The following is a 27,774-nucleotide window of genomic DNA, read 5'->3' on the forward strand; positions in this document are numbered from 1 at the left end:
AGGGTGGATGGAGATTGGTTAAGCATTAGGGTGGATGATGATCGGTTCGGTATTCTGCATTATAAGCTACGTTATGAAGTTATTTATGATCAAATACAACGGCCCATATCAAATCTTCGAAAAACTTTGCACTCTCGAGATATGACATGTCACCGCTAATGCACACAATGGATCTCTAGGTGCATATACAAAATTGCTCAAAAAACACCATAAACTCACCGAAACTGTCACTGGTGCCAGTTGATGTTCTGACATAAAAACCGCCGCAAAGTATGATTTGTATCGGGTTTTATTTATCATTTAGCATAGAAGTATTTTCATTCTAATGCTGCTCGTGAAGTCGTAATTCATGCTTTATAATGGCTTATAATGCTAAATACTGAACCAGTCCTTTATGCGTTAGGGTGGATGGTGATGGTGATTGGTTAAACATTAGGGTGGATGGTGATGGTGATTGGTTGCCCTTAATTGATACAATTATTGCTTTGTATTGCAATGTTTATATAAACATTTTACATACTTGTGACTTCAGTACAAACCCATAACAAACACTCCATTGAGACAGTGATGCTGTGCCAAGTAAGACTGTCAAACTTTTATTGTTACGAGTGTAAAGCAAATTGGTTAGACAAACAATGTAAGTAGTATCATACACATTATAAAACATGGAATATCAGAGTCGTTAAATGAGTCATTCAGGGATTCATTCAGAGAGCCTTTCAGCAAGTGGATTGGGGCATAGAGAAGATGTAGAGGGTGGTCTATGAGTCTTCAAGAGAAGTGGAATCCAAGAGCAATGGTCTGTTATGCTCTTGACTTTTTTGTATTTATTTATTTTTTTGGCCAAGTTGAGAAAGCTGTTGAGAGAAATTAAAACAATGAAAAAACAATCATGAAGAAGACACATTCTCATCCAACTAGCAGTGCACTGTTTAAAACCCCTTATCAATTCAAGGGTTTGAGTATGACAGCCACTGTAGTTTACAGCACTGCACTGTACCTGTTTGATAAACTGCCCGGCATTGAAGAGTTCACTGCATCCATACATCACTCTCTTTCCTGGCCTTGACTAGAAAGAAAATATACAAATAGTAAGATACAGACAGACAAATACAGGCCAACAGACATACTGTAGACAGACGGATACACATCTAGTTAAAGGAGGGATTTGAACCATAAACGTACCTTGGTGTAGTCCACCAGGTTCTGATATTCAATGTAGTTCCCTCCTCCGACCACAAAGACTATGGCCTGGGACAGAGGAAGAAACACCAGGATGACACGACACACACACCTACTGTACATAGCTGTTCAATTGTGCTCTAAACATACAACACATACCAGTAAATTCTTTAACACACACTTTCAGTCTTAAAGGAGTAGTAAAGGTAAAATGCATGTTTAGCCCCGTTTTAAGGTTACTTATGATCATATACAATGGTTCAGATCAAAACGTTGACAAAACTAGCACTTTTGAGAAAGTCTGATAACTGCTCTACCACCGTTTTGGTCATACAATGGATGTGGGTGGGCACCTTGAAAAATCTTTAAAAAACATGTTAAACTCTTGATTTCAAAGACAAGAAGCTCACCGAGGGGGTAATTGGTGTCTGTTGGTGTTCTGACATCAAATTCGCCGCAAAGTATGAATCCTGTAGGGTTTTATTGATCATTTTATGAAATCCATTGACTTGTATTGAAGCGACGGTTGTAGATGTGTAGATCAATCCGCAGAGGGGAGTCAGGAAGCGGAACTACTTACGGTAGCTATTGTTATTGTTTATGTTGCTAGGCTACCTAGTTTGCGGAGGTTTACACACGTATGTGCTGCGACTAAATAGTTCTATGCTCAATATTTAAAAAAGCCTCTCCAGATTAACTAGAATCTTACTTTATGGCGAATTATATGTCAGAACGCCAACTAACACCTCGGTGAGTTTCTTGTCTTTGAAATTGAGAGTTTAACATGTTTTTTGAATTATTTTTTACGTTGCCCACCCACATCCATTGTATGACCAAAACGGTGGTAGAGCAATTTTCAACTTTCTCGAAAATGCTAGCTTTGTCAACGTTTTGATCTGAACCATTGTATATGATCATAAGTAACCTTAAAACAGGGCTAAACATGCATTTTGCCTTTAGTACTCCTTTAAGACATGTTAGACCAAAACATTGACTTTTGACATTGACAGATCATGAATAAGACTGAGGTGGTGAACGAGGGGGGCAGAGCAGAGCTGAACCACCTGGGGATGGGGCCAGTGAGGGAAGCAGGATGGAGAGTCCTGCCCAGGTTGGAGAGGTTAGGATGAGGATATGTCCACACACTAACACCTTAAGCTCAGGGGCCAGGCTAGGCCAGGCCAGCGATCTGCTACTAGGGCTTACACAGGCCCTGTGTGTGTGTGTGAATGTCACACATCTTGAATGGCTGTTATGCTCACAAAGGAATGTACAGTATATAGCACATCATGACCAAATAGTGGACTTGATAGTAAAGGACATATCTGATTTTCCAACCTCAGCGAGAATGTACAAACATCCCTGTGTCAATCCCACCATGTTCCATCTCTGCAGTAACCCAGCCACTTTTACACACTGGTCTGCTAATACTGTACATCAGATGTTGTTGAAGTCAGTGAAGTCTCCAGAGAGGTGTTTGTTCTGGAGGTAGCCTGTACATTTGACCCTAGCCTAGAGGAAGCCTTCATGACCAAGGTCATTAAGTACCAACTTCTCCTGAATATCATCTCAGAGCTAGGGTACAGATGTAGTGTGTACTTGTGTTCATATTTGGCAGCCTAGCACATACACATGTTGGTCATAAGACGGTTCCAACAACTGGGGATGCCCAAAAAGAGGCTTAAACGCATTGCTAAGTACTGCTATGTCTCTGCTGTCATAGGCAGCCGCCATATATAGCAGAAATGCTGCTACTTGTACCCTTGAAAGATGTGTGAAAAAGAAAGTGATGCTGCTGGTCCATGAATTGTGATTGCATACTGACTGCACCTCTAGTATTTGTGCCCCTGTATGAATTATTCTCTATGTGGACATAAATAGATTGTTAAAATGTATGTTGGGGCTGTGTGTGTGTGTGTGTGTGAGAGTGCACTCACCTCCTGAAATGGGTTCTTGTTCCTGGGGATGGAGCTGAGGGGAGAAGAGGAGGATGAGAAAAATAAAAATGGAAAGAGAGATGAAAGAAAGAAAGAGAGGGAGAGAGATGGACAGAGAGAAATAGACAGAGTGGAGAGATTAACTTCCTCACATTCTTCCACAGTGTAACAGTCAACATGAGTCAGCACATCCAGCCGTGCTAAACCTGTCCTCTGGTGTCTCTCTGTACAGCAGATTCACAGGCCTGTACCGCTGCATCAAACACTAGCGATGTTCATCACTACTCCATCACCCAGTATCTACCTAGGTCAATCCCAGTACCAACATCCTTCATCACCCATTATCTACCTAGGTCATTCCCAGTAACAATACCCTTCATCGCCCAGTATCTACCCAGTTCAGTCTCAGTATCTACCCAGGTCAGTCCCAGTATCTACCCAGTTCAGTCTCAGTATCTACCTAGGTCAGTCCCAGTATCTACCCAGGTCAGTCCCAGTATCTACTCAGGTCAGTCTCAGTATCTACCTAGGTCAGTCCCAGTATCTACCCAGGTCAGTCTCAGTATCTACCTAGGTCAGTATCAGTACCAACATCCTTCAACCAGTAGTGGAGGTGAGAAATAGTTTCAACTGCTGGATGTGGAGGAAGGTCCTCATGCAATGTACGATCGGTTTGTAGCAGCACCAGGGAGTGCGTGCCAGTGGTGGAGAGGATCAGAGCTTCCCCAAGGTCCAGGCGTCCGGAGGTTATAGCTGCAAGGGAAAGAGTGAGAAGGCTCGCCAACGATTTGGCCAAGAGAAGACTATGGGCAGGTGGTGAGCAATGAATGAGGCAAAACAACAGCTCTTTGATTCCTATGATAAGATCAGAGAGGAAGAGTTGATTGAAAAGGTGCGCAGGGTGGAGACAGCCCGAGGGGAGCAACGATACATGGAGGTTTAAGAACTGCATTCCCCCAGAGGTCTTTAAGAACTGCGACCTTGATGACATCATCTTGGACATCTGTAACCTTGCCCTAATGAAAAATAACAAGCCTGATATATGGTCTCTCTCCACCATCATCCCAGTGCCTAAATCCGGGGATCTCTCAAAGCTGGACAACTACCGCGGCATCAGCCTGACCTGTATCATTGCAAAGATGTACAACCGCATGATACTTAACAGGCTACGGAGTGCCATCGACCCACACTTGAGAGAACCAGAATGGCTTTTGAGAGGGGAGGTCCTCAGTAGCTCAGATCTTGGCCCTAAGGAGGATCATTGAGGAGGTAAAGAAGAACAACATGACAGCGGTGCTGTGCTTTATTGATTTCAAAAAGGCATTTGACTCAATATACAGAGGTGTCATGATGAAAATCCTTAAGGCCTATGGTGTTCCCTGCAATTTACTTCGGATTATAGTGACCATATATTTGAACAGGAGGGTTTTGACATCATGGCGGGAGTGTTGCAAGGGGACACCCTTGCATCCTTGCGCTTTATAATAGTTCTGCACTACGCATTGAGGCAGGCAATCCAGGGAAGGGAGGAGGATCTCGGCTTCACTATAACACCTAGGAGGTCGAGAAGGTATCCCGCTGTAGTCCTAACAGACCTGGACTATGCCGATGACATCAGCCTGATCTAACCACGTGAGGAAAGCACAAGAGCTCCTGACCAGAGTGGAAAAGGAATGTGCCAAGGTGGGTCTTGGACTGAACGCCAAGAAAACTGAGATCATCACCCCGGAACATCTGCCCCTAATGACAGCTGAAGGTACTGCTCTGGAGGAGGTTGAGGACTTCAAATATCTGGGCTCTTGGGTAAACTCAACGGAGCATGACCTCAGAGTGAGGAAGGCACTCGCGTGGAGAGCTCTAAACGGAATGAACAACATGTTGAAATGCAACCTCCCCCATGAAACCAAACTCCACGCCACCGTGGAGGCCGTTCTCCTGTATGGCTGTGAGTGCTGGACCCTGAGCCACTCCCTGCAGAGGTCGCTGGACGGATGCTACACCAGAATGCTACGTGCAGCACTGGACAGAAGTCATAACGCGCACACCAGTATTGAAGATCTGTACAGAGAGGCCAAGGGTGACTGGGAAGATAGCAGCAAGGAGAATGAGGCTGGCAGGGCACTGCTACAGACACTGTGAGCTTCCGGCCAGCAAGCTGCTGTTATGGGAGCCATCGCCATGGCGTGGACACAAGTCGCAAAGACGTCCTACCAAAACATTTGTGGACATAATTAAGATGAATGCGGGAGTGGAGACCACCAATGAGATTGCCAGGTGTGTAGAGGACCGGGATAACTGGAGACAAAGAAGGGAGGCCCGTCTGTGGATGAGCCGATGATGATGATGATGATGATCTACCTAGGTCAGTCCCAGTATCTACCTAGGTCAGACCCAGTACCAACACCCTTCGGACCCCTGCTTATGTCTCACCTCTCACTGCCTCGGAGCATCTTGGGGTCAAAGTACCTGTAGTCATCAGTCTCCTGCAAGGGGGACACTCGGATTAGCAAACATCATCTGAAACATCTGTTACAATCTTAAAACACATCTATAAGAGATTCATAACATGCACACATCACACGGTGATAGCAAACTACATCATCCTGTTGCAGGAAATTCCTCTGCGGAGATTCTACTGCTACGTTTGGTGCTTTGAGAGATAGGACCCCAGTAGACAGTGCAGGGTAGGGAAGGGCAGGGTAGGGGAGGGTTAGAGTGGAGTAGAGTAGATTAGGGTAGAGTAGGGTAAGGAAGAGTAGGGCAGGATAGAGGAGGGGAGGGTTAAAGTGGAGTAGAGTAGATTAGGGTAGAGTAGGGTAGGGTAGGGTAGGGTAGGGTAGAGTTGAGTAGGGTAGGGTAGAGTAGAGTAGAGTAGAGTAGAGTAGGGTAGGGTAGAGTAGAGTAGGGTAGGGTAGGGTAGGGTAGGGAAGGGGAGGGTAGAGTGGAGTAGGGTAAGGAGGGTAGAGTAGGGTAAGGAGGGTAGAGTAGGGGAGGGTAGGGTAGAGAAGAGAAGAGTAGGGTAGGGGAGGGTAGAGTAGGGTAGGGGAGGGGAGGGTAGAGAAGAGTAGGGTAGGGGAGGGTAGAGAAGAGTAGGGTAGGGGAGGGTAGAGTAGGGTAGGGAGGGTAGAGTATGAGAGGGTATGGTAGAGAAGAGTAGGGTAGGGGAGGGTAGAGAAGAGAAGAGTAGAGTAGGGGAGCGGAGGGAAGATTAGAGTAGGGAGGGTAGAGTAGGGGAGGTGAGGGTAGGGGAGGATAGAGTAGGGTAGGGAGGGTAGAGTAGGGGAGGTGAGGGTAGGGGAGGGTAGAGTAGGGTAGGGAGGGTAGAGTAGGGGAGGTGAGGGTAGGGGAGGGTAGAGAAGAGTAGGGTAGGGGAGGGTAGAGTAGTGTAGGTCAGGGTAGAGGAGGATAGAGTAGGGTAGGGGAATGTAGGGTAGATGAGGGTAGAGTAGGGTAGGGTAGAGTAGGTGAGGGTAGCACGTTGTCTTGATGCTTTTAATGTCTCATGTAAAGCACTTTGAATTGTCTTGTTGCTGAAATGTGCTATACAAATAAAATTGCTTTGCCTTGCCTAGAGTAGGGTAGGGGTAGGGTAGAGTAGGACTACAATGTAGCATCGGTGTCTGACTACAGGCTACTGTGTGTATTATATTCCGACAACACCTGCAGCTGCCTGCTTCCAACAGAGCCTCCCTCTTCCCAGGCCATCACCCTGACAACATCCATAATTGACTCCAGAGGCTGCTCTCTCTGTCTCTGTCTCTCTTTCTCTCTCAGCTCATCCATCCTTTTTGGAGTTGGAATAGTCTTTCCGCCTTCTCCTTTCACCTCTCTCCCCCGCCCCTAATCCTCGCTGCCCCCCCCTCCAACTTCTCCCTCTCTGTAGCTGGCCCAGTCAGGGCCGAGACTACCTCCTCCTTATCCACCACTTCTGGTACAAACTAACCCTATCATCTACCCTTCCCTCCTCTACTTACACACTTCCCAGACCTGCCCCTGAATCCACCCCCCCCCCCTCATCCATCCTGTCCAGTGCCAAGTCTCCCCCTCTCTTCCCCACACACGGTATTCTGTCCTGGCTTGCATCCCTCTCTCCCCAGCAGGACTGAATAGTTCCCAGTCAGCCCGCTGAAAGAGGAGCCACTGCCTTCTCTACAGGACCGAATGCTCCAGATTTTTGTGCTATCGTCTTTCTCAGCCCACAGGAATACAGAAGAGAGGAGAAAAGAAGGGGGGGTGATGGAAGAGGAGAGACAGGGAGGGGAGGAAAGGAGCAGAGAGAAGGGGAGTTGAGGAGGAGAGGAGAAGAGAGAAGGGGAGTTCAATCCAAATCTTCTGGTATCACAACTCACAATACACTGGTAGGACTGGTGTCCCTCGTGCCTTTCTTTCTCTCTCTTTCTCTCTCTCTCTCTCTCTCTCTCTCTCACACACACACACAGCCCAATGTCTCCCACTCTCCTCTCCTCTCCCTCCCTCCCTCCCTCTGTTCTCTCGCTCTCCTTAGCTAAAAGAATAAAAGCATCTTTGTACAGGTAAAAACTCCTGTAACTCCAGGAGCTGAGAAAATGATAATATTGTTATGTCCGTTGCAGTGTTTAGAGAGGCACGATAGCAAAGGTGTGTGTGAGAGTGTGTGACAGTAATAGGATCCCCCAGGCTCCACAGACATCCCAGGGCTAGGCGGAGAGTGAAGTGGTGAGGGTGTGTGTGTGTGTGTATCTGTATGTGTGTGTGTGTGCTAGAGGGAGAGATAATTAGAGCGTGTATGCGTAAGTTTGTATGTATGTGTGTGTGTGTGTGTGTGTGAGACAGAGAGAGAGAGAGAGAGAGAGAGAGAGAGAGAGAAGATGCTGATCTGAGATGTGTGTGTGTTGGTGTGTATGAATGTGCGTTGTTGTGGTTCCTAGAGAGCGGAGGTCCAGTAGAGGCTCTGGTAGGTGCTCTGTTTCCAGAGCCGGGTTAGATCTTCACCACTGGGAGCCGGCTGGTCCACCGTAGCAGAACCACAGCAGCTGAACCACACTGGTCACACCGATGGTCACACGGGGGAAATCCCCTGGCTCGGCCTAAAGGCCTGCACTGCACTAGTGGATGAGACACACACTGGCTAATATGGGTCCACATGAGAGAGGGAGGAAGAGATATAGAATGCGTAAAACCACGCACACACGCACACACATGCGCGCACACGCACGCACGCACGCACGCACGCACGCACGCACGCACGCACGCACGCACACACACACACACACACACACACACACACAGTGTTAAACCTGAAACCTGACCCCAGATCAGCAACCAATAACCACACCTGGGCAGCAAGGGACTTTCTGTGTGTGTGTATGTGTGTGTAGTCGTCCTTAATCTGTAGCAGAGGAATGCACTGCTGGCGGCACCAATGCACTACACACACAGGTATGTCCCAAGGAGCTTAGTGCCACACACATGCGCACAAACGCACACACACACATGCACACACACACACACTAGCCTGTATTCCTGATGGTGTTAGAAGCATTGAGTCAGAGCAGTGGAATTGTTGAAGCAGCTCAGCGAGCTCAGCCCCTGACTTCCTCAAAGACATCTGACACTAGTCACAGAGGGTTAACACCTCACCAGCCGGAGGTTAGAGTGGGAGGGATGGACAGATAGGAGGTATTGAAGGAGGGATGGATGGATGGAAGGATTGATAGATAGATAAATGGTAGGGCCAAGATGGTGGAAGGGATGGATGGAGGTATGCATATCTCTCTGACTGCAGACAGTAGGATCCTGTCAGGAGGTTTATGTAGCTAGCACTGTCTGTCATCACTGCTCCCTCATACACACACCTCCTGGAGTAATAACACAGATACTGCAGGAATGTCCACACACACACACACACACACACACACACACACACACACACACACACACACACACACACACACACACACACACACACACACACACACACACACACACACACACACACACACACACACACACACACACACACACACACACTTACAGGGTTAGATTTCATCTCCATCAGGTTGTCCAGGATGCGTGTGACCGGGAGGTTCTGGAAGAGAACGTGTTGTTGTTTTATCATCATATGATGTGCTTGACAACCAGCAGTTCCCTTGTTCCACTTGGCACTATGATCACGCATGGTCATGGCTGTGCTGAGATTTATGCACACTCAAGGAAATGTATGATTTATACACAGATATGTGCTTACACCTCATGCATGGTTGTTAAATGAGGCCCCGGGTTCTTTACCCCCTCCCTCCTCCTCTACCCCCTCCTTCCCTCCCTCCCCTCCCGCCCTCTCTTTTCTCCACCCTCTCTCCCTCCCCTCTCCTCTCTCCCCCTCCCTCCCTCTCTTCTATCCCCCTCCCTCCTCCACCTCCTCTCACCCCTCATCCCTCCCTCTCTCTCCCTCCTCCTCTCTCCTCTTCCCTCCCTCTCCTCCTCCTCACGTGTTGCTTGAGGACCAGGTTCTTGACGCCCTCCATGACGAACTGGGAGCCGGAGTTCATCACCCTGGAGAACAGTCTGTGGGAGGAGGGGGGAGTGCAGGGTTAGTCTGGGTGTCAGGACTATGAATGGACTGTGATTCAATTCTGTGGCGCTAGTACTCAGAAGCAGGAATCTAGAATATCCAACACTAAGAACTATTATGTGTTTGGTGTTGACAGTCAGTGACGGAATGGCGCAGTGCTCCAGACAGAGCTGGTCTTACCCCATGGGCTTGACGCCACTGTTGCCATAGTTAGCTGGCGTCGCCGCCATCTTGGTGAAAGCCCTGGAAACAAGAGATCCACGAGTGAGAAATGAAAAAAAAACAAAAAACATCTCCTAATCACATTTGGAATTTGGACACTGAACTTGTTCTTGGACACTAGTTGGGGTTATGTTTGTATCTAAATGTCAGACGCACTTAGAAAACGTTGAGTAATGTGCCTGTGTTTGTGAAATGTGAGGGTTTGTTTTAAGAAGTGTGATGGAACGTGTGTCCAGCCCATAGCACTGTACTCACTTCCACTGCCTGATATAGCTGAGGGGGGAGAGATCACAGCCAGTATCCAGAAGAGCCTTCTTATACTGCTCCACGTCGGCCTGCCGTAACACACGCACGCACGCACGCACACACACACACCACAGACCGTCAGCACCAGTCAGGCCTGCTCTCTGCCACAGTAACACACACTACAGACCAGCGCAGTAACACACACCACAGACCCTCACAGAGCAGTATTGCACACCGACCTCAGCCTGTATTACACAACAGCAGCCCGGGGGAGACCCTCACAGAGCAGTATTACACACTGACCCCCAGCCTGTATTACACAACAGCAGCCCGGGGGGTTTCAGTGACATCACCTCCCCACATCGCTCAGGACAGACACCATGCCTGGCCGGGCCCTCACAGCAGGGGGGCAGGAGGGAGAGAAGAGGACAAGGAAGAGAGGGAAGGATGATGGAGAGGGAAAGAAAGCACGAGAGAGAGAATGTGAGGGAGAGAGAGAGATGTGGGGACTGAAAGGGAGAAAGGGGGAGAGAGAGAGAGAGAGAGAGAGAGAGAGAGAGAGAGAGAGAAAGAGAGAGAGAGTGTGATGGAGAGGGAGGAGGGAGGGAACTGGTCTCTCCGGAGGAGGGAGCTGAAAGGGGGATGAAAACAGCACACCCCACAGATGTAGAGTCCATTTCCTGCCTGACTTCATCCATCAGCCCAGGGCACCGCAGGGTCCAGGAGGACATAGCATGGTTCAACAACCACAACCTGCACGCTCAACCGCTGCTCGACCGCTGCTCGACCGCACCATACAGACACAAAGCACCGAGATCCATTTTGGATCCTCAAGCTGTCTGTCTGGTTAGGACTGGGGGAGTGTAATCATCTGTTTAGGACTGGGGGAGTGTAATCGTCTGGTTAGGACTGGGGGAGTGTAATCATCTGTTTAGGACTGGGGGAGTGTAATCGTCTGGTTAGGTCTGGGGGAGTGTAATCGTCTGGTTAAGGCTGGGGGAGTGTAATCATCCGGTTAGGACTGGGGGAGTGTAATCGTCTGGTTAGGACTGGGGGAGTGTAATCGTAGTTCAGAGCTGGGACAGTGTGATCCTCCAAGCTTGACACCCGTGCGCCGCACACTCCAGCGGTAGCTTTAGCCTCGGGCCTCGTCCCAGAACTGCCACGTCCAGAGCCAGCAGACAACCACCACACCCACACCCACACACCCACACACCCACACGTGGAGCGGCTGCAGTCACAGTGTTTGGCCCGGACATCACAGACGGGTTAGCAGAAGCAGCAGTGTTCCTGGAGCCGGTCCTACATGTGTCACATCTGGCAGACCCACACAATAAGCCCTATTCAATACTATCTGGAGAGGACAGGATGATGAATATGACTTATGTTGGGACTTGGGAGGTGGTGGTCAGTGGTCTACAAGCCCTGGGGAATAGGGGCGGGTTTTGAGACAGTTGGGGGGCTGGGGAATAGGGGTGTGTTTGGGGACGGTCGGGAGGCTGGGGAGGGGTGGCTCCGGGACAGGCACCAGAGGCAGGAGAGGGTGTGTGGGACGGATTAGGTCAAAGAAAGTGATTGAATTGGGATGAAATGATTGGACAGGAGCACTGCGTGGTGGTGGGTCCTCAATCATACAAAGAACTATCAGGTGCTCTTTCTGACGGGTTAGATCAATAGTAGTTAAAATGTCTAAGCTCGTCTGCAGATTAGCTCAATGTCTAGAGTACTTCCGGATAACCTAAAGAATATCCAAGGCACACAGTTCCTTTATTAATCAATGGCTGTGGCAGACATAAAAATGTTGAACGACGTTGACGAGTTTCAGCTCAAAAGAGCCATCTTCAGGGTAGCTTGGTATTCTATAAGTTCTCCAGAAGCATTATATACATGAACTACTCTACAGAGGAGACAAACTTAGACATTTTAATTACTTTATGATTGAATCGTGATAGGGGTGGAACCTCAAGGTTTTGGCAGCAGGTCTGAGGCAAGTCTGACTACAAGGGTTAGGGTAGGAGGGTATAGTTGGCCTGGGACCTGGGGTTAGGGTAGGAGGGTATAGTTGAACTGGGACCTGGGGTTAGGGTTAGGGTAGGAGGGTATAGTTGGCCTGGGACCTGGGGTTAGGGTAGGAGGGTATAGTTGAACTGGGATCTGAGGTTAGGGTTAGGGTAGGAGGGTATAGTTGAACTGGAACTGGGGTTAGGGTTAGGGTAGGAGGGTATAGTTGGCCTGGGACCTGGGGTTAGGGTATGAGGGTATAGTTGAAATGGGACCTGGGGTTAGGGTAGGAGGGTATAGTTGAACTGGGACCTGGGGTTAGGGTTAGGGTAGGAGGGTATAGTTGGCCTGGGACCTGGGGTTAGGGTAGGAGGTTATAGTTGAACTGGGACCTGGAGTTAGGGTTAGGTTAGGAGGGTATAGTTGAACTGGGACTGGGGTTAGGGTAGGAGGGTATAGTTGGCCTGGGACCTGGGGTTAGGGTAGGAGGGTATAGTTGAACTGGGACCTGAGGTTAGGGCTAAGGTAGGAGGGTATAGTTGAACTGGGACTGGGGTTAGGGTAGGAGGGTATAGTTGGCCTGGGACCTGGGGTTAGGGTAGGAGGGTATAGTTGAACTGGGACCTGAGGTTAGGGTTAAGGTAGGAGGGTATAGTTGAACTGGGACTGGGGTTAGGGTAGGAGGGTATAGTTGGCCTGGGACCTGGGGTTAGGGTAGGAGGGTATAGTTGAACTGGGACCTGGGGTTAGGGTAGGAGGTTATAGTTGAACTGGGACCTGGAGTTAGGGTTAGGGTAGGAGGGTATAGTTGAACTGAGACCTGGGGGGGGGTTAGGGTTAGGGGTCGTAAGGTCTTACCTCTGAGGGGGGCTGCTGGGCTGTGATGTAGAAGATCAGAAACAACCTCATCTTATCCTCTGGGGTCCCCGCTGGTAAACAATAAACAAAACATTCACCACAAGTAAACATTAATTAGAAGTCAATGTATTGTTCATAGGCAATCATTTCAAAATGGGGCTAAATTAGCAGCAGGCCTTGTGTCCAACAACTACACCAGACTTCACTGGACTCTGGGTTAGGGTTAGACGTTAGGCTAGCAGGCAGGCAGACGTACCGTCTGGGTCGCTGATGATGTCCAGGAGAGATTTGTCCAAAGTGGACTTGCTCATCAGCTTCTCCTCATACTCAAAGTACACATCCAGCTTACGGCTCTGAGCGACGGGGTACAGAACACAATCTCACACACCAGTGTCTCACAACAGGTGATGTCATTCTAACTCGCCACTTCCTAAATTACTATTACAACATATATCATTACAAAAAATGCCAAAAATAAATGAATGCCCACAGTAAATATATAGCTCGAATTTGATATAAATGTATGTAACATTATGTTTATTTATTGTCTCATTCATTAATTCCAGTATTTATTTCAGTATTTATTCCCTTAGAATTGAATTCCGTATTTATACATTTCTTTTTATTTATTTTCTCATTCACGCATGTGACATTTCCATACATATTCTTTGCCGTATATATTTGTAGAGTGGTGAGGTCTGACTAAACTTAAACTTTTCAGCCTACAAAATGACAACATCACCACTCTATTTCCCGATTTCCCTGTCTTAATGCTAAATAAGGGGGCTGTCAATCAAACCTAGTCATGGTGTTCCCTTACTCCCAGTAGTTGATCAGTACCAGAGTGAATTGACTGTGCTTTATGCTAACCTTGATGTGGTCCAAGACAGCAGTAGCTACATTAGTGTGGAGGTCAATCAGCCTTTTCTTCTCCAGCAGCTCAGGCAGGGAGCTGGAAGAGGAGAGTGACAACATAAGGAGAGTGATAACATGAGGAGTGATAACATGAGGAATGAGTGATAACATGAGTATAGAGTGTGACAAAATGAGGAGTGACAACATGACATGGATATGACGGCACAAACAGTCAAACAGGGTATTATTATTAAATCACTGAGATCACTGTTGTGATTGGGATGAGAGTGCTTACCTGACAGCGGAGGTGAGTTTGGCCGTGTTGTCTGACAGCATGCTGATGGCCCCCTCATCCTCCCCCTCTAGTCCCTGTAGGACAGCTTGGTGTTGAAATCTAATTATACAACAGGTACTTTCGACCCCGCGTTATGATTGGACGAGGCATTCTGAACCGTGTGTATATATGATACAATGGTTAAATCACCTGTAAATGTATCACTGCGCCGCAGGCTGTGTGCTTTCGATTGCTACAACACGTCTGATTTGTTGTTCCTCCTTGCTAGTAATGTTTCAAAACAAACTTCCTGAACATCGCATCAGTGAGTGATGCACTAGACTAGTAATTGCAGCTCTCTCTGTAATTGCAGGCTGCGGAAGTACTGTGTCTGGCGTTGCTTACAGTGCACCAAACTACTACATTAATTGGGGGATGAATATCTCTTTACCTAGAGAGCTCTGTAAACTAGCTAATTGGCATTCACAGCAAGCAAGCTAGCTGAATCCAAGCTGGCCCAGAGTAAACAAGTGTGGAGATAGGTCTGGCTATGCAAGACTTACTGACTCGGTGACCATATACAACCATATACGACATACATATAGACATACGTTATGGGTGGTATTATAGCACCACCTATTGGATGTATGCCGACACTTTGTTGGACTTCACTGGCAGGGTCTGTAGCCTGTGGTCCAAGAGCCTGGTCCAAGATCCCTGTCACTTCACTTATCGGCACATCCCGTCACGCAATTCAACTCGCAATTAATGTACTTGAAGCAGTGTTTGAATGTACCGATATTGAAAGCACAGATTTGATGTGGAAAAAAGTTACTGATTCGGGGACAATAGGGTGTCTAGCTATCATAAACAGCTTGTTGGCAATTAGATTTGACAACTGGACAATTGATATGTTGCATAGCAAATGTGTAGCCAGTACTAGCCACACTTCGTTCCTGGCTAGCTAGCAATATCAAGTACAGTATGGAATTACTGTAGCTTGGGTTGCTATGGGTCATTGTTTGGGTTGCTAGGTCGTATCCCGGGGGAGGAAACATTGCTGAAAGAATAGGTAGCTGTCGCTTTCCATTTTACTTACAGTTCCAAACCCATGTTAACTATTGGATGGCATCGCTGTTCCTCAAGGGAATATGATCACCATCTGAAATGACCCTCCAGCTGCGCTCTCGTGCCTCTGAGTGCAGCACAGCTACTCCCATATTCATGACATAGCACGGACTCTCGTGTGTTACTGCCAAAATAACACACTCCAAGATGCTACTGTTGCATCCATTAAACACATATTAATGGTATGGTGCTCTTGTATGGTGTGCGCACTGTGTGTGTGTGTGTGTGTCCTACCATGATGCTCTTGAGACGCTTGACCTCGTCCTCCTGGGCTCTGTAGGTGTCCAGCTCCTCTTGAACAGACTCCGCCACCTCTGGGAACGGGCTACACACACACACACACACACACACGCACACACACAATCCTGTCAGCCAATCATAACACAGCTGAATACAAGGATGCTAAAAAGATGCCTGTACAAAATGGTGTGTGTACAACACGGTGTAAGAGTCTGATTGGTCTGCCCTTACAGGCAGTAAGATTGTGACTGGCCGGCCCTTGTGTGTGCGTGTATCTGTGTGGTGTGTGCACGTATGTGTGTATGCAGTAAAAGTGTGACCAACCTGCCTTTGTGTGTGTGTCTGTGCACAGTAAGACTGACCTGCCCTTGTGTGCGTGTGTGCGCGCAGAATGTGACTGTCGACCGACATGCCCTTGTGGGTGTTGTATGTATGTGTGTGTATGCAGTGTGCGACCCACCTGCCCTTGTGTGTGTATGTGTGTGTATGCAGTGTGCGACCCACCTGCCCTTGTGTGTGTGTGTGTATGCAGTGTGTGACTGTCCACCGACCTGCTCTCGTGTGTGTGTGTCTATGCAGTATGTGACCCACCTGCCCTTGTGTGTGTGTATGCAGTAAGATTGTGACTGACCTGCCCTTGTGTGTGTGTGTGAGACCCACCTGCCTTTGTGTGTGTGTGTGTGTGTGTGTGTGTGTGTGAGACCCACCTGCCCTTGTGTGTGTGTGTGTGTGTGTGAGACCCACCTGCCCTTGTGTGTGTGTGTGTGAGACCCACTTGCCCTTGTGTGTGTGTGTGTGAGACCCACCTGCCCTTGTGTGTGTGTGTGTGAGACCCACCTGCCCTTGTGTGTGTGTGTGTGAGACCCACCTGCCCTTGTGCGTGTGTGTGAGACCCACCTGCCCTTGTGTGTGTGTGTGAGACCCACCTGCCCTTGTGTGTGTGTGTGTGTGTGTGTGTGAGACCCACCTGCCCTTGTGTTTCTGCCAGAACCTGTCTGCGGCGGTGAGGTCGTAGCTCTTCTTGTTCTTCTTCTTTGGTCTGGCTCCTGTAGGGGACGCTCCGGCGTCCACACACTCCTCCAGACTCACCCTGTTCAGGTGCACGTCCTGGTCACACACACACACACACACACACGCACGCACGCACGCACGCACATAATTAAAAACACTGCTACGACATATACACGGTTAGAAAGTCAACAGAATGGCTTCTGGCGAATGGGGACATAGTATTTTTATGAGTCATGGTACGGAGGTTCCTATAACTCCTCGGTGCTGGAAGAGGCGGGACGCTGGTTGGCAGGGCGACACCGTCGTCCCACAGCGGTGGAAAAACAACCTGATCATGCAGAGACAGACAGACTACATCTGGGTCCAACACTGACATCACGCCGTCTTCCTAGTGCCTCGACAAGCACAATAGCTACTGTTGTCATGAACACAGCAGGGTTAGTGCTGGAGTGTGTGTGTGTGCGTGTGTGCCTGTGTGAGCCGGTGTACAAGGCAGGAAACCAGTCAGGAGACTAGAGGATGATGAACCCTTTGGCGGTGGTCACACACACACACACACACACACACACACACACACACACGCACACACACTGAGCCGCTCGAACCTCCTTCAGCTTCCCCAGCTGGGGTCAGAGCGCTGGGGCTGCTATACCTATCACCAGACCCTCCTCCCAGGTGGGTGTCTGAGCTTCCCGCCGCGGGTCCTGTCTGGGATGACGGATCTCCAGCCCCTCCAGAGCCCGTCTGCTGCTTTCACAAAGCATCTCCTCTCTGCTCCTCGGCCTGCTAGAACCTCTGCCCCACCCCCCGAGACTGCCTGTCCTATAAAGCTACCCCCCCCCCGCCCACCCACCCTGACGGAGGGTATCTAGTATTGACAGATCTGTGTGTGCGTGTGTGTGTGTGTACCAGCACGTCGTGGATGAGAGCTTGGTAGGTCCAAGTGTGGTGCAGGGGAGTGGCCAGGTCCAGGTTTCGGTCAGCAAGAACAAACAGTGGCCTCTGGAAACTAGAGAGAGAGAGAGAGAGAGAGAGAGAGAGAGATGGAGGAGGGGGGGAGAAAGAGAGCAGGATAGGGAGAGAGGGATAGCAAGATGGAAGGAGATGGGGAGAGAAAGGAGAGGGGGATGGAAGGAGAGAGCGGGGAGAGGGAAGGAGAGATAGCAGGAGAGAGGGGGAAAAGAGACAGAGAGGGAGGGAGACAGGGAACAGAGGAGGAGAAACAGAGCAGTGAAAATGGATTGTGAGAGAGAAAGAGAGAGCAAGAGAAAATTGGGGAAAAGAAAGACAGAGAGAGGGAGGGATGGAGACAGACCGATGAAAGGAAAGGATGATTAATCGATCCCGGACCTCCCTAGGCTCTGTGCTCCACAACTGGAAACAGAGACAGGTTTGAGATGAATCCTGGGAGATGTGGTCCCGGAGGAGCCATCATGGCTGGCTGCTCTCCGTCCTCCTCCTCTCAGTCCCAGCTCAGGGCGCAGCGCCCGGCACAACAGACATATTTATGAGTTCTGACAATGATTTTTTATTCTATTCAATTGTAGCTTATGAGTTTGTCGGGTGGAATGGAGCATAGGCTTTCCAAAGTTAGCCTACGCACAGGATGAAAAGGGACTAAGTACCTTCAGCTCCTCTGGCATCTCATTTGAGCTCCTAGTTCGTCTTATCTGAGAGACGGCTACAAAAGCCAATGGCCAAAACACATCTGTTGTCTTGATACGCTGTATTAAAAAACTTTTTTCCATTATGGTGAGAGCGCGGCACGCTCTGCTCTGAGGCATACCTGAACTGCCCGGCGGCCATGTTGTCTCCGGTGAAGAGGCTGTTCCTGGCGTCACGCAGGTTCTCACGGAGCTTCTTGTCCAGTTTCTGGAACACAGAGAAGGACAGAGTTAGACATCTTCTCTGATGTAGTTAACATCTCTAATGTAGCTAACTTTTATGGCATAGCTAATTAACATGTTAAAGGAGTAGTAAAGGGAAAATGCATGTTTAGCCCTGTTTTAAGGTTACTTATGATGATATACAATGGTTCAGATCAAATCTTGACAAAACTAGCACTTTTGAGAAAGTTGATAATTGCTCTACCACCGTTTTGGTCATACAATGGATGTGGGTGGGCAGCTTGAAAAATCTTTCAAAAACAAACTCTCAATTCAAAAGACAAGAAACTCACCGAGGTGTTAGTTGGCGTTCTGACATATAATTCGCCATAAAGTAAGATTCTAGTTCATCTGGAAAGGCTTTTTAAAATATTTAGCATAGAACTATTTAGTTGCAGCACATACGTGTGTAAACCTCCGCAAACTAGGTAGCCTACCAACATAAACAATAGCTACCGTAAGTAGTTCCGCTTCCTGAATCCCCTCTGCGGATTGATCTAAATATCTACAACGGTCGCGTCAATACATTCAATACATACAGTCAATGGATTTCATAAAATGATCAATAAAACTCTACAGGATTCATACTTTGCGGCAAATTTGATGTCAGAACACCAACGGACACCAATTACCCCTTCGGTGAGCTTCTTGTCTTTGAAATCGAGAGTTTAACATGTTTTTGAACGATTTTTCAAGGTGCCCACCCACATCCATAGTATGACCTAAACGGTGGTAGAGTAATTATCAGACTTTCTCAAAAGTGCTAGTTTTGTCAACGTTTTGATCTGAACCATTGTATATAATCATAAGTAACCTTAAAACAGGGCTAAACATGCATTTTCCCTTTACTACTCCTTTAATTTCCCTAAACTAGCTACCTGTGCTGGCTAGAGATGTTTACTTAATGAGGTGTTAAAAAGGATCTGGAACAAAACTTTTCTGAAAAAATGCTTAGGCCTAGTCCTTCCCCTGAAAAGCATTATTGCAGTCAAATATCACATAGTTGGTCTTGCTGGAAGATATTAAATGACTGTCAACACTAGAGGCGGCGCTAGAGGTGTTGCATGCTCCAACTCATTTTGGTAACAATAGTCAGCCAGAGGCACATTCATATCCGGAGAGAAAGAGACAGAGAGATAGAGAGAGAGCGAGAGAGGGGGGGGGGGGGGAGAGAAAGGGAGAGGGGGGGGGGGGGGGAGAGAGAGAGAGGGAGGGGGTGGTAAATGGACTGCACTTATATAGCGCTTTTCCACCCGAGCGGCATTCAATGCACTTTACAATGGCCTCTCATTCACCCATTCACACACACATTCACACACCAATGGCGGTAGCTGCCATGCAAGGAGCTAGCCTGCTCATTGGGAGCAATTTGGGGTTCAGTGTCTGCTCAAGGACACTTCGACATGTGGACAGTCGGAGCTGGGATTCGAACCACTGACCCTTCGATCATTGAACGACCCGCTCTACCAACTGTGCTAATAGCCGCCCCTGGTAGAGAGTGAGAGGGGGGAAGAGAGAGAAAGGGAGAGGGAGAGAGGGGGGGGTGAGAGGGACAGAGAGAGAGAGGGGGAGAGACAGAGAGAAAGAGGGAGAGAGAAGGGGGAGAGGGAGAGAGAGAGAAGGGGGAGAGAGAGAGAGGGTGAGAGAGCGCACGGGCGCCTCCCATACACGCTGCCTACTGTCTGCTCCTGGCTGCCCTTGGGGGAAGGACGGGAGGGTGAGAGCAGGTGTGCGCGTGTTTGTCTCGGCATTGTCGCCTACACTGTGTAATGTGTGCATACTCACTGTGTGACGTATAAAGATGTTTGTTTGTTTGTTGTTTTTGTTTATTTAGCTCCACCCAAGACGATGTTCAGGAGGTTATGCTTTCGTTGCTGTGTTCGTTCACGCTCGCGGCTCACATTCTCTACGCTAAGATCGGCTTCCATCATATTCTAAGTCATCTTCTATATCCTCAAAATCTAATAAATATTCAGCCATATTGCACACAATATTCCAGTCACTAACAAGCCGATCGTAGAGAATGTGAGCCGCGAGTGTAGCCTACAGACGGAGAATAGCCAGTCTGCACGCTGTGTGCATGCGTGCTGGAGCAAGTGGGGAAGCTGTATTTCGTTTCTAAAGACGTTTCTAAAGATCATATTACAGAGGCATGTGAAAACCACAACAAGCCCTCGCTCTATGGAAGCACAACTAGCGATTCATAAAAATAGCCCGGGCACTCACTCCCGTACCCCCAGACCCAGGCACTCACTCCCGTACCCCCAGACCCGGGCACTCACTCCCGTACCCCCAGACCCAGGCACTCACTCCTGTACCCCCAGACCCAGGCACTCACTCCCGTACCCCCAGACCCTCACTCCTGTACCCCCAGACCCAGGCACTCACTCCCGTACCCCCAGACCCAGGCACTCACTCCCGTACCCCCAGACCCGGGCACTCACTCCCGTACCCCCAGACCCTCACTCCTGTACCCCCAGACCCAGGCACTCACTCCCGTACCCCCAGACCCAGGCACTCACTCCCGTACCCCCAGACCCGGGCACTCACTCCCGTACCCCCAGACCCGGGCACTCACTCCCGTACCCCCAGACCCGGGCACTCACTCCCGTACCCCCAGACCCAGGCACTCACTCCCGTACCCCCAGACCCAGGCACTCACTCCCGTACCCCCAGACCTGGGCACTCACTCCAGGTCCGGTCGCCCATCTCCCAGCCCACCCGTCTCCAGACAACCTCCACCTGGAGCTCCGGGTGGAGCATGAGGGGGGAGGAGGGGCAATGAGACAGATATCAACTTATACCTTCACCAATCTTGTTTTAAATCAGTAGAGAGGAGTGCACACATAGGACAGAGGGGAGGGACTACAGGCTCTTTCTAACACACAGTGTCTGAGAAGGGCCATTCAAACAGAGCAGATGAGAGAGAGAGTGAAAAGAGGGTTCTCACCACGGCTACCATCTCTGCAGCGTTGCCACGGGGACAGCGGATGATGGGAACAGCACCTGTGAAAACATACCTGATCTGTCAGAAAGGGCAGGGGTGACTGAGCGTGGTTTGGGATGATGTGACCAGTGTGGATAAAGTGGGCGTTAAGATGGGGTTTCTGATGTATCCAAAATCCCAACATGATTGCCTTTCCAATGCCTCCATCTTTTCATACTATTGCTGTGAAGCTGTATTAATCAAATAAAGGTAGTGTTGCCACCTAGTGGATTTAAAGGGTAGTGTTTAAAGAGTGAGTAGGGAGTAGGTATTGTGCAAGTAGAGAGTGAGTATAGTGTGTGAATGTTAGGGCTGTCAAATAAATACTCAAACTTCGACTAGTCGTCGACTTTATGGAAAAAATGCATAATCGATCTTAAAAATATAGATTTGATTAGTAGGCTACCGCAAAACAGTGCGCGTCACACAGTCTCTGGAGTCCTGCCCATCTTCTAATCATACCAAAGCACATTTACATTAGTATTAATTCTTTTCAACATGGTTAAAAAACTGCCACAAAACAGACACAAAATATTAGTTCACGTTACCGTTTGTGCTTGACAATAGGCACCCTCTTGTGGTTAGAACTGGTACTGAACAGTTCTACTATAATATGTATCATTTTCTATACAAAATTATAATACCAATAATCGAATATATTAAATTTTCTGAAAATATTTAAGAGAGAAAGTCAAAAATCATTTCTGAGCTCAGGTGACAGCCCTAGAGAGTGTGTGCAATTAGTGTGTGTGTGTGTGTGTGAGAGTATTTGAATTCACCCAGAGTGACGAAGAAGCAGAAGAGACTGTCCACTATCGTATCCATAATGGCCTCCATGTCTGTGTCCATGATGTCTGGCTTGTTGATTGCTGTAAGCCACAACAACAACAACAACAACAACAGAATTAATCAGGAAGCTAACTAAAGTTAGGTCTAGCTCTATGTCTTCATCCGTTGTGTTTTGCCTAGCCGCTAGGCTGTATTGTGTGTGGCTCACCATGGTAGGAGATGAGCTCCTTGTTCTGGTTGCAGAGGATAAACATGTCATCTTCCAGAGTGATGAAGTTGAGGTACTGGTCAAATACCTTGGAGGACAGACAGACATACAGACACAATATATTGGGACTATACCTAATATACACCTATACAAACCATATGTGACACACAGGTCTAGCCCAATTTAGGTCTGTGTTGCTGTGAGGATCAGTGGTAGCACTGGTAGGTAACCCGAGGCCTATACTATAAAGCAAATTCAATGTACCCAGGATATCTTTTTGTTAGCTGGCTTCACTAAGCCTTCCATTGTCACAGCAAGGGTAGACACAAGCCGGCCTCCTGGTATACCCCGGTGACGAGTGAACCACTGTCGTGACACTGAAAACCCAGGGTTTAGTCTTGCGATGTCAGATTTTTGAGGTCTTCGCCTCCGAAGGTCTGAAGACATCTCCAGTGAAAATCGTTGCTAGAACAGAGCCAAAAACCGACGCTACCAATCAGAGCCACTGCCTACATCTCCAATAGGGTGATGGACCAGCCTTACCATAAATGATGTCCTCCAAACAAACTGGAGTGGAGAATCAAAACCAAACATTCACCGCCCCATTAGGAAGGACCGCCCTAAAGGTGGTGGATTGGTTCTGCAGTGTCTCTAGTTGCGTGCAGTGTTTAGAGATTTTATTTTATTTTTTTGTTTGTTTAGAGATTGACTTGTGAGTCTATCCAGTGTTAAACCTGAAGTTAGCTCGCTAACCCCCAAATCCTGCTTCATAGTATAGGCTTCTGGTTGACATCTATGCATGTCTAGGTCATGTATGTCTATGTTACTATGTGTGTGGACGGACCTTGGTGACCTGGTTGACTGCGTTGGCGGCCAGAGCAGCGCTGGCGATGTCCTCTAGTTTACTCCTGGAGATGGCTGAGATGAAGTTCAGGTAGTAGGACTCATACATCTGGTTACGAAGGTCCTGGCACACACAAACAACAATAATAGAAAACCGAAGTTGTTTACAAACATTGACAAACTGGGCCAGTCTCCTGGGCCTAGTTAAGGCTAGTCTAGTCTACAAAGCATCCTCAATCTGTATCATTCTCCAAAGGCAGAGTTTTCTTATCTGGGACCAAGGGTTCATCTGTCCCTGGGAGAGTTCCTTCAGAGAGGTAAGTTCAGAGGTACCTTCAGAGAGGTAAGTTCAAAGAGGTAACTTCAGAGAGGTACCGTGAAGGGCAAGCATAATGGAGTTTTCCTGATCTCTCATGCTGATGTGATGTCTTGTGTACAGGAAGCTTACTTACTGTATGATGTGTTCAGGACCAGAGCTGTGTTCCAAACCGTCCCCTATATAGTACACTATATAGTGTGTCCGCAATTTTTTTCTAGTGTCTGAATTCTCAACAGTTAATTTCATTCATTCTTAAGTCCACTACAAAATACCCACAATTCACAGTGATTTCTAGTGAACAGAACTCTACACTACAATTTCTCCCGTATATCACAATGCAATGCAGTCGTGTCGAGACAACGACATCGGCTAAAGGAACAATCGTTAACCAACGATAACTGCTTTAGCCACCGATTGCTACCGTTATAAGCTGGTGCTTGTGAGCTAACGTTACTCGCTTGTTGTGCAACTTGGTATTAGCAGCATAGTGGACAAAACCACACTTGCACATCATTAGAATTTCACCAATTTAATTGGGATTTAAAATGATCTTGCAAGAGCAAAACTGATACTACTTGAGTGAATACATTTCAACTTGCTGCCATGAATGCTCTGTTTGTTTACGTGATACTGGGTGCGTCCGCTTTTGATGTTCCGTGTAGGGTCTGAGAACCTAATCGTTTCCTATATAGTTCAATATATGACAAACAACACATAGGGAACAGTGAGTGAGTGGACGGTTTCGAACACAGCTCAGGAATCTTACTTGGCATATCCTGTCGATGTTCTCTTCTGTGGGCATCACAAAGAAGATGGCGGGCACATCAGGGATTGGGTCTCTGTCTGAATGCAGCAGCCTGGATAGAAACACATGCACGCGCGCGCGCGCACGCACGCACGCACACGCACACACACACACACACACACACACACACACACAGAGCAGCTCTTAACCATGTCCCCATCTTAATAATTGTACCGCCTATATTATGGTCACTGTCATCCATGACTGGATGGAATACATAGATGAGTGTCAATTTGATAGACTGCTAGACTACAGATAGTAAATTGCCAGATTGGGAACCTTCTCATGTCTAGTTGCGTACCTAGGAACCGGAATGAAGAATTGATTAGTGCTGATAAGATATTGTAAGGACAAGTGATATCAAGAATTCCAATGTACCTGTACTGGTTATATATAGCAAAATAAACATTCTATTCTATTCATGGATGTGACTTGAAGGTGGACTGGTACACACAGGTACACTACCAGTGTGTAACACCTATGAAGGACATGGTAAAAGCAATGTTAAAAAGGTATATTTTAAGATCTCGCTTAAAGGTTTCCAATTTCTCTGTGGTTCAGTGGACACAGGGGATATCTGGGAGGAAGCTAGCAGGTGTTTTGGTTATGTGTGCCAGTCACTGCTGGAACTAGGAACTGTAAACCAGGTGAATCACTTACAGGTGCAGTGTGATTCCCATGTCCCTTAACTCTTTCACCGCCAGGAGAGGGGAAATGATGTCCTGGCCAAACCGGTCGTAAATCAACACCTAAACCACAGCAAAACAACAATAAACAACTGTTGCTATATTTGTAAACAGTGAACCCATTAACTTAATACAGATGAAATCAAGTCAGTCTAAGAGTGAAGTATGGCATTGGTCATTTTTATTTCTAGCATCCTTTGTATAACAAGTTTCCTGGATGAGGTTTGCACACCGCACTAACAGTGAAGCAATGGAGGAGTTCATGTCAAAGACATGCAGTGTGTTCCGAATGCATACTTCTACTTTTTTCTTCTAATACGTACTACAGCTGCCCTAAGAATGTGTACTTTGCATGCAGTACGCATACAATTGGATTACAATTTGTCATAACATTACGGCTTGAAATGTGATCACATCCGTCGCAGTCCATAAAGCAACATTCATCCACAGCTGCTGCGACTCACATGTGACAACATTTCTGCTGGGCACAGGATTGTGGGCCAGAACAGCCAGAAAAGCCTGCTGGCTTGCATACTGCAAAATACGATCGGATGTAGTAGAACATCCTGGTATTTTTGCCATACAGCATGTGGCATACTATGTATTGGGACATATTACAGATGCTTCTTTGGCGTACTATATAGTATGGAACAGTGGTTCTTAACCTTGTTGGAGGTACTGAACCCCACCAGTTTCATATGCGCATTCACCGAACCCTTCTTAATTGGAAAAATAAAATATGATTTTTTCAAATTCAAAACATAGGTATATATTTTACTGGTGCACAAAATGAACCGTGCATCAACATCACTGTGTTCAAAGAACAAAACCATCAAAACATGATTTTCACACAAAAACAAAAACATAATAATGAATATTTACTGCAAATCAGTGTGACTTCTGCTGTTGCCTTTCAGAGACCAGTTCACAAATGCGCAGCTTCACCATGGCAAGTGCCACTCTCATGTCATTTTCGCAAACAAAGTCTGTTCCTTTCACAATCACACGACGTACCATCACGACAGTCACAAGTCGACTACTGAGCACACCAAATTCCCTGCAGCACAGATAGGCCAATCGATGTAGCGTGGTCACCTGCAGCCAATGATGGCCAAGCGGGGCGTGTCATCACGAATCATATGAGTCGGGTGTGTGTCTTGACCTCCGCCGAACCCCTGAGACTGACTCACCGAACCCCTGGGGTTCGATCGAACCCAGGTTAAGAACCACTGGTATGGAAGTATGCGATTCAGAACACAGCCATGATGACACTGTCTGCATGTTGGTGGGAGTGGCCTGTACCTTCCATACTGGCTCGGCTGCAGCGTTCTTCAGAGGAGGGGCGTTGAAGTTCAGCATGCGCTTCAGGGCAGCTGGTTTGGACAGAACCACACACACACACACACACACACACACACACATACCACTGAGTTAATGAGGCTTCTGAGGGTGTTCCACGAAGCCCGATTTGAGATAATGTTGGATGTTTCAGTGGTCATTGATTCTTTCTTCACAATTGTGTCAATATCCCGATTCAGCTTTGCGTAAGAGATCGTGGGTTCAACTTTACTACGATAAAGAGTTTTTTTCTTAGGTTTAACAACCTCGCAGGGAACATACTGGCTTCTATGCTGTGCATATGTAACGGTAAACGTTAGAAACAATTCACTTTAGCATCACAGCTAGCTAGCGCCACACAGACTCCCTGACTTATGATAACTTTAGTTATTTTTACATTTATACTCGGTATTTAGTGATATTTATCTAGCTAACGAAACTAACGGTAGCCCCACCAAATTATACCCATGGGCAGCAGGTTAGCTGACTAGCTAGCTAATATAGCCTATTTCCATAGGCGCCGTTATGAGAAAACGCACCAGGGTGGCTGGTTATGAATCAGGTTAATCCCAACAATATCTAGCTAGCCGGTTCCTGGTTTGCTGGCTAGCTACCTTAGTTGTCCAGTTCATCATTCAATCATCATTCAATACTAGCTATGCTCTGCCTGGCTGGGTAGCCAAATAACGATGATCAGCTAGCTAGTGATGAATAACCCATTGAGTTTGACAACTCTTTCTAGCTAATATATTAGACACGATTTTGAAATGTACGGCCAGACGTCCTTCTCCCACGCCTGTACAACTGTTTGTTTTCGCAAAACAAATGAATAAACGATCATTGACAAACCTGTCTGTTTTTCCCGAACGGACGCCGCCATCTTGTCTGTTTATGTGATGACGAGGCATCGGATGACGTGGCAGCCTGGAGATGAGCGGAGCGACTACCACACTACTGCCCCCTACCGGCTACTATTGATTTATCAATGATTTAGCCATAGTTATTGCCCTTTATATTTTTTTAAAAGTATTTTTTTTTTCATACTGCACTCTGTGAAGCACCTTGAGATTTGTCCTACATTTTCAAGTGTGCTATATAAATAAAATTAATTATTTATTAGAAGTAAAAGGTATCGCTTGCACCTGGTTTGGACTTTAATCTGAATTCACAAAAAATAAAATTGACTTTGACCAGACAACCAAAGGACTACATCACCATGTAGCCGGAGGCCTACATAATCAGGCAGCTGGAGGACTGCATCACCAAGCAGCTGGAGGACTACATCACCCAGCTGGGGGACTACATCACCAGGCAACTGAAGGACTACATCACCAGCAGCTCGAGGACTACATCACCATACAGCTGGAGGACTACATCACCAGACTACATGTCAGACATGCTTTTACGATA

At 47.6% G+C, this 27,774-nt stretch overlaps 1 protein-coding gene across 1 annotated transcript; it reads right to left on the bottom strand.

The window, feature by feature from the left end:
• Nucleotides 1-581: 581 nt before the first annotated feature.
• scfd1 (sec1 family domain containing 1) lies at nucleotides 582-27,252 on the bottom strand. Its single transcript, XM_084438736.1, has 25 exons — nucleotides 27,214-27,252; nucleotides 26,329-26,399; nucleotides 25,001-25,089; nucleotides 24,302-24,392; nucleotides 23,218-23,340; nucleotides 22,374-22,461; nucleotides 22,156-22,245; nucleotides 21,341-21,396; nucleotides 18,291-18,376; nucleotides 17,414-17,513; nucleotides 16,461-16,600; nucleotides 15,488-15,578; nucleotides 14,147-14,220; nucleotides 13,867-13,948; nucleotides 13,253-13,349; nucleotides 12,997-13,067; nucleotides 10,147-10,226; nucleotides 9,850-9,912; nucleotides 9,587-9,662; nucleotides 9,133-9,186; nucleotides 5,550-5,602; nucleotides 3,120-3,153; nucleotides 1,186-1,251; nucleotides 1,001-1,069; nucleotides 582-857 (listed from the first exon to the last, which is right to left on the bottom strand). Exons 1-25 carry the CDS (start codon nucleotides 27,242-27,244, stop codon nucleotides 828-830), a joined length of 1,905 nt encoding a protein of 634 aa, XP_084294862.1. The 5' UTR covers nucleotides 27,245-27,252; the 3' UTR covers nucleotides 582-827.
• Between the last annotated feature and the right edge of the window lie 522 nt (nucleotides 27,253-27,774).

The sequence above is a fragment of the Borostomias antarcticus genome, assembly GCF_949987555.1.
Source record: "Borostomias antarcticus genome assembly, chromosome: 5".
NCBI lineage: Eukaryota > Metazoa > Chordata > Actinopteri > Stomiiformes > Stomiidae > Borostomias > Borostomias antarcticus.